Source organism: Dermacentor variabilis, unplaced genomic scaffold (genome assembly GCF_050947875.1).
Source record: "Dermacentor variabilis isolate Ectoservices unplaced genomic scaffold, ASM5094787v1 scaffold_17, whole genome shotgun sequence".
In the NCBI taxonomy this organism is placed as follows: domain Eukaryota; kingdom Metazoa; phylum Arthropoda; class Arachnida; order Ixodida; family Ixodidae; genus Dermacentor; species Dermacentor variabilis.
In genome coordinates this window covers 9995191-10010333 of record NW_027460335.1, presented here as the reverse complement: position 1 = coordinate 10010333, position 15143 = coordinate 9995191, and the positions used below count along the sequence as shown (strand labels likewise).

The 15143-nt window shown below is 50.4% G+C and overlaps 1 protein-coding gene across 1 annotated transcript in view; it reads right to left on the bottom strand.

The window, feature by feature from the left end:
• The window catches only part of LOC142568187 (uncharacterized), a 150142-nt gene that overhangs the window by 29446 nt on the left and 105553 nt on the right, over positions 1-15143 (bottom strand). The window contains exons 5-6 of the mRNA XM_075678241.1: positions 14280-14429; positions 4620-4678 (exon numbers count right to left, since the gene is read on the bottom strand). Of these exons, the coding sequence (XP_075534356.1) occupies positions 4620-4678; positions 14280-14429 (209 nt within the window). The remainder of the gene's footprint in view (positions 1-4619; positions 4679-14279; positions 14430-15143) is intronic.

Below are 15143 nucleotides of genomic sequence, written 5' to 3'. Positions count from 1 at the left end.
TGTTTGGTGATACGGCATCACTTCCGATTTGTTCCGTCACTCCTCCCGCCGCGACTGATGCCCCTGTACACGTCTTCGCTCCTGCCGTCGACGCAGAACTCAAACCTGCACAGCACACAGAAATCATCAAGATCCTCCAACGTTTTCATTCCTCATTTGACATTGACCAACTATCCTTGAGCCGGGCTTCCGCAGTCGTTTACCGTATCGACATTGGTCAACAAACACCATTGCGCCAGCGTCTGTATCGTGTGTCGGCCGCTGAACGCCGTATCATCGACCAGCATGTTGATGACAGGCTGGACCGTGCCATCATCCAGCCTTTTAACAGTCCCTGGGCATCTCCGGTTGTCTTCGTTAAAAAAAGGGTGGCTGCATTTGGTTCTGCGTCGAATATATCGCCGCCTTAACTGGATAACGCGCAATGATGTCTATCTTCTGCCACGCATGGACGATGCCTTGGACTGTCTGCAGGGAGCTGAATTCTTTTCCTCGCTGGATCTGCGCTCCGGGTACTGGCAAGTGCCAATGGCAGAGGCCGATCGCCAAAAGAGAGCCTTCGTAACACCTGATGGGCTATATAAATTTACTGTCATGCCGTTCGGCCTCTGTAACGCGCCTGCCACTATCGAGCGAATGATGGACGCCATTCTTCGAGGGCTGAAGTGGAAAACGTGCCTCTGCTGTTTAGATGACATTGTGGTTTTATCCACCGACTTTGCGTCGCACCTTAGCCGCCTCGAGCAAGTACTTGCTTGCCTCTCCTCTGCAGGACTGCAACTAAATTTGAAGAAATGCCACTTAGGCGCTCGCAAGCTTACTATTCTCGGCCATGTAGTTTCAAAAGACGGTATCCTCCCGGATTCCACAAAACGTAGCGTCGTATCCGACTTCCCTAAACCAACCACTATGAAAGAGCTTCGCAGCTTCATCGGCCTGTGCTCATATTTCTGACGCTTCATCCGTAACTTTGCCTCTATCATCGCCCCCTTGACGCAGCTTCTCAGCGGCAGTTCTGACCTCTCAGCCTGGTCCCCGGCGTGCAACGACGTATTCCAAGAACTGCGACGCGTTCTCGCCTTGCCTACAGTACTGCGACACTTCGATCCTTCTGCTCCAACTGAGATCCATACGGACACTAGTGGGGTCGGGCTCGGCGCTGTTCTTGCACAACGCAAGGATGGCTTCGAAGAGTACGTCGTTGCGTATACCAGCCGCACCCTTACCAAAGCCGAGGCGAACTACTCGGTTATTGAGAAGGAATGTCTGGCCATCATTAGTGCTATCGGCAAATTTCGTCCTTATGTGTATGGGCGTCCATTTGACATCGTGACCGACCATCATGCGCTATACTGGTTATCTTCACTAGAAGATCCAACTGGTCGGCTTGCCCGTTTGACATTGAGCCTGCAAGAGTACGACATTCGCGTTGTTTATCGCTCAGGCCGAAAGCATTCAGACGCAGACGCTCTATCCTGGTCACCCCTGCCCTCTGGTCCTGTCCACTCGTCTACTTCCACCTGCGGTGCCTTCGGCCTCAACATTTCCGACATGTCATCAGAGCAGCGCAATGACCCATGGATCTCTTCGCTTATTGACTTCCTGTCTAGCCAGTCGCCTGCATGGATCTCTCGGACGCTTCGTCGCCAAGCCGCGCAGTTCATCATCCGGGATAACCTGCTCTACCGCCGCAGCTACAATTCGAGCGGCCGCAAGTAGCTGCTTGTTATACCCCGACACCTCCGCTCCGACATCTGCACCACGTTCCACGACGACCCACAATGCGGCCACGCTGGTGTAATCGTCTCTCGTCTCCAGCTTCGGTACTACTGGCGCGGTATTTACCGTTTCGTTCGCCAGTATGTCCGGAAATGCCACATATGCCAACGACGCAGGACGCCACCTCAACATGCCACGGGCCCCTTGCAACCTTTACCATGCCCCGCACGCGCGTTCGACCACGTCGGCATTGACCTATAGGGTCCGCTTCCCAACACTCCAAGTGGCAACCTCTGGGTTATTGTTGCTATCCACCACCTCACGCGGTACGCTTAAACTTCAGCCCTAGCATCTGCCACAGCAAAACATGTCGCCAGTTTTATCCTTCAAAACTTGATTTTACGGCATGGAGAACCTCGAGAATTACTGAGCGACCGCGGTCGCGCTCCCCTCTCTGACGTCCTTTCAGCATTACTAAAGGAGTGTCGCATCATTCACCGCACTACCACAGCATATCATCCTCAAACTAATGGGATGACAGAACGTTTCAACCGCACCCTTGGTGACCTGCGGGCCATTTATGCTTCATGTGACCACTCTAATTGGGATCGCATTCTACCTTTTGTCACCTGCGCTTACAATACCGCCACGCAAAGCACCACTGGGTTCTGCCCTTTCTTTCTCCTTTACGGACAAGAACCTTCATCCACTATCGACACGATTCTACCTTACCGGCCAGATTCTTCGGAGTGGGCGACTGTTTCTAGAGCGGCTGCTTACGCCGAAGAATGTAGCCAGCTCGCTCGTTCGTTCACATCCCAGGACCAGTGGCACCAAAAGCTTCGCCACGATTCATCCACGACGGCTACGTGCTTTGCGCCTGGCTCGCTGGTCTGGTTGTGGGTGCCCTCTACTACTCTAGGCCTTTCCTCGAAGCTGCTCTCCAAGTACCACGGTCCTTATTGGGTACTGAAACAAACGTCCGCGGTCAACTCCTCATCGAGCCAATCGAAACGCCTTCCGACCAGTGTTGTCGGGGCGAGGAAATTGTCCACGTCTCCCTGTTCAAGCGGTGCCATAACTCCCCTGTGTTCTCCAGCGCCCTTGTCACCAGGATGGCTACTCTTTCGGTGGGGAGTGATTATACTGAAGCCACTGGGCAGTGGGCATGGTTCTGGTGTGCTGGTGCAAGAGAAGAAGACGACGAGAAGTGTTTGCTTCCCGCTACGATATAGCGACGACCTGTTTGAGCCTACCGCTACAACCTACAACTAGTGCTGCAAGGCGAACACCCCCGTTGCAAGACAACACTCCATAGGAAGCTATCGAATGAATTAATGTTATTCCTGCACAAATTTGTGAACCCTCTCCCAGTACATTTACTTTCTTCCATAATCCTCTGTCGTTCTTCATAATCAGTTTCACTCAGAGCTTCCGTCTGTTGAAAATCCATATCACCCGCCACAGCTTCATTTGTAGTTATCCCGTGGGTGCCCCGTGCGAGGCGTCCCACTGACCATCGGTTGCGATCGAGTCCTCATTGTACTCCTGATTTCAAAGAAGCAACCGCATTTCCGATGTAAGCCCTGGACCGTTACACATTTCCACATACCCTGAAGCACCTCGTACCTGTTGTATCCCCAAATTTGTCATTACTGCCGCATTCATATTCCTGTTTGCACGCGGCAAAGCAACTCCACCGTCAAGAAAACCTAGGCGGCGTTGAGCGAAGTCGGGAAGGAAAAAAGAGGCGAAACGTCGCAGAGGAGTTTAGCCGGAGACGTGCTGGATTGACCTCCTACGACAGTTGCTGCGGGTTCTGTGTGCAGCCAGTACAGACGTACCAGGTTCGTCTCATGACAACATCATCCCAGCGAGCCGTATGCTGTATGTGCGAGTGAAAGCGTTCGACAGTGAGCCGACGATGGCAGCTCAATCTCGCGCACGCAAGAGAGGAAAGCGAGGAGGATGCGCACCATCTTCGCACCGGGGAAAGGGGGGAGAAACCTTCTACAGTGCCGCCTTCTGCGTATTGCATGGTCGCGCGAGCCCTATTTTGAAATCGACCTGCGATGCGGACGGTCTAGCCGTATGGGCGCACTGAGGTCCGATAACTTCATGTGCGCTATACCACCCATACCCTTGAGCGTCACTCGTGTTCCCGAAGGGAAACGTCATTGTATCTTTTTTTCCCTCTTACGTAGTTACTCATATCAGATTTCTATTCCGTTGCCACCCCGTGTGAGATTGTCTCAGCATCTTTGACTTTGCGTTTCACTTATTTGTTGCCAAGTTGGTTACTATACCGGTCGCATACTTGCTCGTAAAATACCAAGTTATTCTCCTCCACTGCGAGTCAATTATTTCCTGTACAAATACCCGAAGACTGTCGCGACTCATTTACCAGATTAGCGGATGCGCGGAGGGATGCGCCGTCTCCTGTTATTGGTTGAATTAGGTGCCCAGCGGTGCATGCCCTCCGCTGCGATTGGTGAAATTGTCTGTAGGGAGATATCGAGAAATCCCGGGATCCTAGCCACATACAGCTTTACTGTAGAAAGTTACTAGCTCTCTAGAAGCCTTTCGTTATTTACTTACATCGCCAATTATCATCGATGTTTTCATGCTCAATTTTTGCCGTCTTTTCTCTTCGTCTCAGTAGCACTGGGTTCTAGCCACCACAAAGCTATATACCTGTTTTACTCACACATGTATGCTAACTTTAACTTTGGGAATTCTCTCATTGAGAGACCGTTTTATTAGGAATCAAGGTTCGAACCAGCAGGCATGTGATCTCACATTGTTTTACAAACACTAGGCCGCAACCAAGTATCACTAATAACTTCAACGAAATCACTGTGATATGTGAAGTTTGTACTAAAGGAAACAATGCTTCATACCTTAATCCCAACTTGCGCATATTGTCATTGCTGTTCGCTGTGCCTGGCTTTAGAGGTAGCTGGAAATATATAAAAATATAAATTGTTTGTTTTCGTGAAAGGTTCTGTACATTGTGCAAGCGGACTCCATATTGACAATGTTTTCATTGCGCTTTGAACTTAATGGTGAGGTTCACACAGATAAGGCAAATGTTATTTTTTTCATTTTTAGTTCAAATCATACCGCGGAAAATACAGTATCGGAAATATCTACTCGTCAAACATACAATTAATCTTCACATATGCAGAAGTGAATGAGACATGCGTAACCACGCTCACTAAAACACTAATGCAAATGGGGGAACAACGCGTGATCAATATTTACGTCCCGCAATTACCGACTTCCAGCTTAATTGCGCAAAGAGCGAGGTCATACCATGATAAATATGAACTGAACGATAGAAAATAAAATGCAGGTACGCCAACTTGAAATTTGGGAATGGCCCAACTTGGTCGACTCGTTCGAGCAGCATACTGCTGTGCAGAGGGAACAGTGCTCGAAACTTGCCACCCAATTAACCTGAGTCATTGAGTATGCTTCACTCTGTACATATAGGCTACTCTTGAATGAACCCTTTTCAGCCAAGCGTAGGCCTTTGTAGATGCGGGACTGGGTATGCACCACTCTTCTATGAAACTCTGATGCGGATTTAGAGCACGGGCTATGCGCCATTCGATCTGTGCTGGCCTTTAGTGAACGTCCTTGGTGTCAACGTGCGTGTACACTGTATGCACTATTGCGTGTGTGTCGTGCTAGAATAACAAAAATGTGGCGCCAGAATTCATGTCATGATGACTATCCGACGGTAATGCATTGTATAGATTGAATCGATGTAGCGAAAGAACGTATTGCCACTGAAACAAATTATGTATGAGCCGTGTGCTTTTCTACAGACACACCGCCGCCGCGAAGCCTGGGGTGGCATCTGAAACCCATCAAGCACAGGTGCGTGCGGTTGCAGAGAAACGCGTCATGCGGAAGCATGGCTCGTCCCTCACGTCTTTTTTTTTTTTCTGGCGATGCTGTGCTATCTAGTGGCGCTACCAGCAAGTACTTGCGTGGACTCCAAAGCAAGAAGCGTGGCGCGCCGGTACTTGCGAAGAGTAGGACTTGTTCCCACACTTGCCGCTCATCCTGTGCCGCACGCTGAGTGACCCAAGGTTAGCGCGTCGAGCTGCCGTGCAGAGGTAGCAGTGTTCGAAGCAATTGGTCGCATCAACTTGAGTCATTGAATATGTACCATTGGGTACATATGCGCCTCTCATCTAGCGCTTAGCTTTGAATCAATATGGCATCACAATGTATTGCCACCGTCGAAACAAATTGTGTATGAGCCGTGAGCTGTAGCGGCATTCCTCTTTCGGGCTTATCTTCAAAATAACGACGCCACCGAGAAGCCTGCCCGTGGTCTCTGAAATGCTCGCCACACGGCTGCGTACGAACGTTGAGAAACGCGTCATGCGGCCAACGGGCTCCTCTATCGCCCTCCTTTCTTAGCGCTGCGCCTTCTAATGGCGTTGCCGAGGGCTCACGTGGCCTGCGAGACACGAAGAGTCGCACGCTGGTGCCTGAAAACACTGAGAATTGTTACGACTTAGCGGCAACAATTGAACGTTGGTAGGCGAGAGGTTTACTGAAGAGCGACGCATAAAACCAGTGCATTCATGAGGCATTTGGAGAAAGCGTCATATTTTTGTCCTTTAGGAACCGTTATGGCGTAGGATTGATTATGCTCAGCATCAAATAAATTTGACGAATATTTTTTTTCATTGTAGAGCGGCAGACGCTTATTGGTACCTACCCAGGAACAAATTTGCCTATAAAGAGGTGAATTGAAGACAAGCACAAACCGGGTCGCATATACCCAGTGCTCAAAGTCTGCGCCAGAAAGTTTCTCTTCGACCTGCGCAAGTTACCCACTTCCATATCTAGAGTAACAGTGCTCGCCGCGAAACAGATTTGCTGAAGAGCGGCACATACGAGAGGGGACCCAAAGGTAACGGTAAGTTTTGATAAAATGCATGGACATTATTTTTTAAATACAACGTTAATTCCCGTCAAAATGCTCTCCATTAGCACCAGTGCACTTGTACAAACATGCATTGCATTGTTGCAAGCTCCTTGAAAATTCGGTCTCCTTTATACCTGCTACTGCAATCGTGACATTGCGTTTGACTTGGTCGACATCAGCAAAATGCTTGCCTTTCAAGTACCTTTTCTACACACCGAACAGGAAGAAGTTCGCAGGAGCCAAATCTGGCAAATAGGGCGCATAGGTTAAAAGTAGTCGTTTGCGTTGAGGCCAGAAACAGCCGAAGACTGACAGCCATGTGCACAGGACCATTGTGATGAGGCAAAAGCCATTCGCCGGAATTCCACAATGCGCCGTGCTTTCGCGCAACCCTTCTGCGCAGCTGCTTCAGCACCTCCAAATAAACTAGTGGTTGACCGCTTGGTGTTCAGGGACGAATTGTAAGTGCATGATCCCTTTGGTGTAAAAAAAGGCAGGTCAGGATTGTCTGCAAATTCCATTTAACCTGACCAGCTTTTTTTGGACGAGGCGAGCCAGTTGACTTCCATTGACTTGTTTGTGGTTCACTTTTGGAATCTTACCAATAGCACCATGGCTCATCGCCTGTGATGATTTTGTCGAAAAACGCTGGATCGTCTGCGACTGCGTCCTTCATTTCACGACAGGCTTCCACGCCGCCATTCCTTTGCTATTTGGTGAGAAGTCTCGGCACAAACTTCGCAGGCACTCGGGGCATTCCCATATTGGTGTGCAGAACGTGCTGAACAGGGCTCGAAGATAACCTTGATAAGTCTTCGAGTTGGTCGATTGTTCTGCGTCGATCTTCCCTGATGAGAAAGCGGATTTTGGGGATGTGGTCCTCGGTTCGCGCACGACCGTAATTTGGCTGACCTTCAATAGTCATTTCACCCCTTTGAAACCGAGCGAACCATTCGTACGTTTGTGTTTTACTGAGAGTATGTCTTTTTTAGGTTGTTTGCATCGTCACAGCTGTTCCTGCTGCATTCTTGCTGGGAACAAAACCAAAACTTCACAGCCGCTTCACTTCTTTTTGTGACGAGTGCACCACACACACACACACACACACACACACATATATACACACACACACGCACACGCACGCACGCACGCACCAACTGCCAGAAAAACAATGCGCATCGTGGCAGACTAACGCCACTTAGCATGTCGACTCACGAGAGGTCCTCCTACAGCGCCTCAGCGGTGAAACCACGTACTACAACCACACAATGCACGGCAATGCCATTCTGGTTACTTTTTGGTCCCCACTCGTATGCGCACATTGCCCCTACTCAGTGACCCAAATTGGCCCGACGGTTCGTTTGGAACAACTTTTCTGAGCAAGGACGCGCGATGCGCTGCCCATCCTGCCACGGACTGCCCAGTGATTTCGGTAGGCGGAAAACGGTTATATATATATATATATATATATATATATATATATATATATATATATATATATATATATATATATATATATATATATATATATATATATATATATATATATATATATATATATATATTGTTACGGGAAGGAAGAAGCGTTCGTCTATTTACAGGTAGCTTTTAATGGCTGAGCCAACAAGCGTAGAGCATCGATCTTGCTAAAACACTTCTTCGTCGTCTCCAAGACCACCATCAGCGTCGTCTTCTTTCCACATTACCGACTGTGACATCACCCCCGTCGGAAAAAGCACCTGATTGGTGCGGCTCATCGGTCGAAGAAAGGTAAGGTTTGAGACGGCTGACGTGGATGATGTCAGAGAGGGGTGAAGGCACCGTGGCATTCAGCGGAGACACTTCATATGTGACAGGGGTCACCTGGCGAAGGATACGGTAAGGGCCATAGTAACGCGAGAGTAATTTCTCGGAAAGACCAACATGCCGAGCTGGATACCATACTAGCACAAGAGCGCCTGGTTCGTAGTTCACGTCGTGATGGCGCTTGTCGTAACGGTACTTCTGGCGTGTCTGGGAAGCAGACAGACGAATGCGGGCAATCTGGCGTGCTTGGGTCGCTGTGGCTATTACATCCCGAGTGTACTCTGTCGGCGAGTTGAGCGTGGTCGAGAGGAGTGTCTCGAAAGGCAAAGTCGGCTCACGGCCGAAGAGGAGATAGAAGGGTGAATAGCCAGCTGTGTCGTGGCGCGAGGAATTGTAGGCGAACGTGACAAATGGTAGAGCAATGTCCCAGTCGCGGTGATCGGAGGAAACATACATTGCGAGCATGTCCGTTAATGTGCGGTTCAGGCGTTCGGTAAGACCGTTAGTTTGAGGATGGTAAGCGGTAGTAAGTTTATGTTTAGTAGCACATGATCGAAGTAGGTCGTCTATGACTTTGGCAAGAAAGTATCTGCCACGATCGGTGAGAAGTTGACGAGGTGCACCGTGGTGCAAGATAACGTCGTGAAGCAAGAAATCAGCGACGTCTGTAGCGCAGCTGGTCGGTAGGGCTCTAGTAATGGCATAGCGAGTTGTATAGTCCGTAGCGACGGCAATCCACCTATTTCCGTCCTCGGATATAGGGAATGGTCCAAGGAGATCAAGGCCAACGCGAAAAAAAGGGTCGGCCGGTATATCCAAAGGCTGCAGCAGTCCGGCAGGAGGCACAGCTGGTCTTTTTTCGCGTTGACACGACTCACACGCGGCAACATAGCGCCGGACGGAGCGGTTGAGACGCGGCCAGAAAAACCGTCGCCGAATTCGGTCATAGGTCCGCGTGACGCCAAGGTGTCCAGCGGTGGGAACGTCGTGCAGTTGCTGCAGTACAATCGTTTGCAGATGAGACGGAATGACGGTTAGGAGCTCGGGCCCATCGGGGTGCATGTTGCGGCGATACAGGATGCCATTTTGTAGTACGAACATGTGAAGGGATGGGTCAGATGGATCAGAGAGCAGGCGTTCGATAATGGGGCGTAACGACTCGTCGCGTCGTTGTTCAGCGCCAATGTCTTGCAAGGCTGAGAGGGAAAGAACGCAGATCGCTGCGACATTCACTAAACCGTCCGGTACATCGACGGGATGACGAGACAGGCAGTCGGCGTCCTGATGTAGACGACCCGACTTGTAGACCACAGTGTAGGTGTATTCTTGCAGCCGTAGGGCCCAGCGACCGAGGCGGCCGGTGGGATCCTTGAGGGAGGAAAGCCAACAAAGGGCGTGGTGGTCGGTTGTAACTGTAAATGGTCGTCCATATATGTAGGGTCGGAACTTGCCCACCGCCCAAATGAGGCCGAGGCACTCGCGCTCAGTAATCGAGTAATTGCGCTCGGCGGGAGAGAGGAGGCGACTGGCGTAGGCGATAACGCGGTCGTGCCCACATTGGCGTTGAGCTAAAACTGCACCGATTCCGTAGCCACTGGCGTCAGTGCGGATTTCTGTCGGAGCGGAGGGGTCAAAATGGGCGAGAACAGGAGGTGTAGTAAGCAGCGTGATGAGCTGCGAGAAAGCAGACGCTTGTTCAGAGCCCCAATAGAAAGGAACGTCTTTCCTCAGGAGGTCAGTCAGGGGACGGGCAACATGGGCGAAATTTTCCACAAACCTGCGGAAGTAAGAGCAAAGGCCCATAAAGCTGCGAACATCTTTGGCACAAGTTGGTACAGGGAAATTCTGCACAGCATGAACTTTAGCGGGGTCGGGGCGAATGCCTGACGAATCGACAAGGTGTCCGAGCATAGTTATTTGGTGGTGACCGAAGTGGCACTTGGACGAGTTGAGCTGTAAGCCAGCGGTGCGAAAAACAGAAAGAACAGATGAAAGTCTTTCAAGATGTGTCGCAAAAGTTGAAGAGAAGACGATGACGTCATCCAAGTAGCACAAACAGATGGACCATTTCAAACCACGCAAGAGCATGTCCATCATCCGTTCAAAGGTCGCCGGGGCATTGCACAAGCCAAATGGCATTACTCGGAACTGATATAGGCCGTCTGGAGTGACGAATGCGGTCTTTTCACGGTCCATGTCATCCACGGCAATTTGCCAATATCCAGAGCGAAGGTCTATAGATGAAAAATAAGTGGCACCGTGGAGACAATCCAGAGCATCGTCAATGCGGGGAAGTGGATACACATCTTTCTTGGTGATCGTGTTTAGATGACGATAGTCAACGCAGAATCGCCAGCTGTTATCCTTCTTTTTGACGAGAACAACAGGGGACGCCCACGGACTGGAAGAGTGTTCAATAATCCCTTTGGCAAGCATCTTGTCAACCTCGCTCTGGATAACTTGTCGTTCAGAGGGCGACACCCGGTATGGGCGTCTGCGAACAGGTGCTGCATCGCCGGTATTTATCCGATGCGTCACGACCGTAGTTTGACGCAAAGGGCGATCGTTCAGATTGAAAATGTCGGAGTAGGACTGGAGGAGGCCACGGAGCTGTGCGGCTTGTTGGGTGGAGAGGTCCGGTGCAATCATCTTTGTAAAGTCATCGGTCGGGGCCGATGCAGAAGGCGCAGAATGAGCAGTGGTCGAAGACGGCGCAACAGATAGAGCAGAAATGTGGCACTCGTGCGTTGGTGACAACGTGGCAAGAGACATGCCTCGAGGAACTACTTGCGGGCACTGTCCGAAATTTAGGATCGGAAGACATGTCTGATTGTCCGCAACAGAAACGATGGTGTGTGGGAAGGAGACATTGTGAGAAAGCAGGACTGACGTCGCGGGAGTGAGGACATAGTCTCCATCAGGTACAGGTGGGATGGCTAAAACAGGGATGAAGGTTGCTGCAAGAGATGGCAGGCGTATAAAATCCGCGGAACAAAGCTGAGCTGGAGCTTGAGCAGGAAGGTCAATGGGAACAGGTAGGGGTAAGTCAAGTTGTACGACACCGGCGGAACAGTCAATCAGAGCAGAATGGGCGGACAAAAAGTCGAGTCCGAGGATCACATTGTGAGGGCAACGTTCAAGCACACTAAACAAAACGGACGTGTGGCGACCGGCGACACTGACACGAGCAGTACACATTCCAAGCACAGCCGGAGTTCCACCATCGGCGACCTGGAGCAGTCGAGTCGGAGCAGGGGTAAGTACCTTTTTCAAGCGCGTTCGAAGCTCCGCACTCATGATGGAAATTTGGGCTCCAGTGTCGATGAGTGCTGTAACGGGCAAACCATCCACGCCCACGTCCAGAAGGTTCCGATTAGTAGGTAGGGTCAGCAGAGGAATTTCAGGCCGGTGTTCTAGAGCAGCGTCACCTCCAGGAGCTGCCCCAGTTAGTTTCCCGTCGGAGAGCGGCGACGGTAAGCTGGGGATGGAGAGCGACGCAGCTGGGGCGAACGGGAGCGGCGACTATGTGGTGATGGCGATCGGCTGGTCGCGGTGGCTCGAGCGTTGTCAGGTGCGTCTTCAACCTCGGTGGAGAGTGATGGCGGGCGAGGATTCAGTGGGGAGCGGCGGTAGGCGGGAAAGCTTGGTCGTGAGTGGGCTGGCCAGGAACTTCGACAGTGGCGAGAGATGTGGCCCACACGTCCACAGTAAAAACAGATGGGTCTATCGTCATGGGTGCGCCATTCGGCCGGGTTGCGATAGCTCGGATACGGTCCGTATTGGCTCCGGTGAACAGGGGCAGAGGCAGCAGACGAAGCAAAGTCAGGACGGCTGGCGGAGCAGATGGATGGAAGACCTACATTCGCAAGTTCTTGGCGAATGACCGACTGAATGAGTGACACAAGCGGCCGGGAATCGTCAAAGCACTGCGTCACAGGCGTGGCAGGAGACGCTGCTTCGATTTCTCGCCGAACGATACGGACGACGTTCTCGGAGGAGGTGGGCTCACGCGGTGGACAAATGTCTTCGCACGTCGACGAAGCTGCGGTATTAGGTAGGCGCGTAAACTGTTGAACTATGCGGCGACTCTTCGCGTCTTCAAAGCGGCGACATTCGTTAATGATCTCATTGACCGTTGTGATGTTCTTATAAACAAGCAGGTTAAACGCGTCGTCCGCGATGCCCTTTAAGACGTGGCTGACCTTGTCTGCCTCTGCCATATTGTTATCTACTTTGCGGCAAAGAGCGAGGACGTCCTGGATATAGGCCACGTACGATTCAGTGGACGTCTGTACACGGGTCCCAAGGTCCTTCTTTGCAGCACGTTGGCGGCCGACGGGTTTGCCGAACAAATCCCTAAGCTTCTGTTTGCACTGGTCCCAACTCGTAATCTCTTCTTCATGTGTTTCGAACCAGACCCGTGCTGTTTTCTTGAGGTAGAATATTACATTAGCCAGCATAAGCGTGTTATCCCACCTGTTGTATGCGCTGACCCGTTCATAATTCTGTAACCAGTCATCGACGTCAACGTTGTCAATCCCGGAAAACATGCCAGGGTCGCGAGGCTGGGCCAGGATGACTGTCGGGGGCGACGACGGGGCCGCGGTTGAACTCTCTCCTTCGGAAGACATGGCGGCCAGGTTACGTCCGCTGCGGAGCTCCGTCTTGCTCGATTACCCCGCACGTCCACCAATGATGTTACGGGAAGGAAGAAGCGTTCGTCTATTTACAGGTAGCTTTTAATGGCTGAGCCAACAAGCGTAGAGCATCGATCTTGCTAAAACACTTCTTCGTCGTCTCCAAGACCACCATCAGCGTCGTCTTCTTTCCACATTACCGACTGTGACAATATATATATATATATATATATATATATATATATATATATATATATATATATATATATATATATATATATATATATATATTCAATATATATATATATATATAATATGCGTCTACTGGGTATGCACCACTTCTTAATGAACGTCTTGCACGACAACGCCGTAGCGAGCTGCGCCATGAATAGACTGAGTGGATGCCGTTCTTCAATGAACCCCTTGCCAAATGGGTCACTGAGAATGTGACCCTGGGTCACCCGGCCGCAGCGGCCGAATTTCGATGGTTCCGAAATGCGAAAACTACCGTGTACTTAGATTTAGGTGCATGTTAAAGAACCCCAGGTGGTCGAAATTTTCGGAGCTCTCCACTACGGCGTCCCTCAAGATCAGAAAGTGGTTTTGGCACATTAAACCCCATAATTAAATTAAATGTGGCACTGGGTGTACGGTAAGCGAGGGAACGATTCTCGGCGTTCGCACGCACGGGCATGCTACGCTTTTCGTCTAAGGTTGCGCGCAAACCTCTTTGCAGTGCAAAAAGATGACGCCGCTTGTCCAGGAGGAAATGGCCGAGAGGGAGTCAGTTGCCGCGTGATGATTCTCAGCGGTCACATGCAAAGGCTTGCCATGCATTGCTGAGGCCGCGTGCAGGCTTCGTGGTGCGCCTCTAGATAGCGCCGAGCGTTCTTAGGGAAGCGCGAAAGAGGCATCCCGCTGCAGTACACGCCATATACGCAATTCGCCTCCACGGCGGCACTACCTTGGGTCGCTGAATTGGTTGAGTGCTAAGCGCGTCACCGTGAACATTGAGCGTGAGATGGGTGCTGCCGAACTTTTTTCTATTGATCATCATTGAAACACTGTATTTCAATAAAAGAATATTGGCAAAATAAAAGCGATGGCCATAATGACCCACTCATTAGTTCAAGTATGAACGATAAAATGTTACTCATCTCACTCACCTCCACGCTGGTTTCAATATATGTCATGTTATGACGAACTCCACCATTCAATTGGACACTCTTTACAGACGACCAGCAATTCTTCAGAGTTAGGCGTGCCATCCCGTTCCAAGCTTTATATAGAATAATTCTGTTCGTTCCGTTCAGCAACTGAGCAGTCAAAGCAAAGCATTACCAGTAATGAGAAAACCTGCCACAACCGACGGGTGTTCCGTAAAAAATAATGAATGGCATCATTATCTAAATATCATTTATGGCTGAACATTCATTGTTTTCTAGCATTGCCTTATAATACAATTCGCCGTGATTACACATATTAAAGTTTGAGAAAATAGGTGCATGTGTTGCAGAAAACACTATGCACCTGATGCAGAGACATCATCTGTAGTAGTGCCTACAGCTCAATTTGCAGCGCAGCACTATCTCTCACGCTTATGCGGGAGATCGCTTTTCAGAGCAGGTACCTTGCACCAAATGGAAGTCGATATTTTGTGTTACATCGGTAAATATTTGCGCGAATCGAAAAGTAACGCCATGAGAATCGTCAAGAGGGTCACTAGCAGAAGAAACGTAATGAAGGAGGCGAGTCTCACACGACTCATACACTCTTTCGTCATGTGTCATATTGCGTATGTCGCGGCATCCTACAACTGCTACAGGGTAGAAGAAGCCAAGATGAACGTCCTCAACCGCAGAGCGTACGAGGTAGCACTGGGTCCACCCGAGTCCACCAGCACACACCGCTTGCTCCAGCTCTGGCTTCACAACACGCATAGCGAAATTGCCGAGGTGCAGCGCACTTCACAACTAGTCTAATTGGCGCGCACGAGATCGGGACGCCACATGCTGACAAGTCTCGGCATT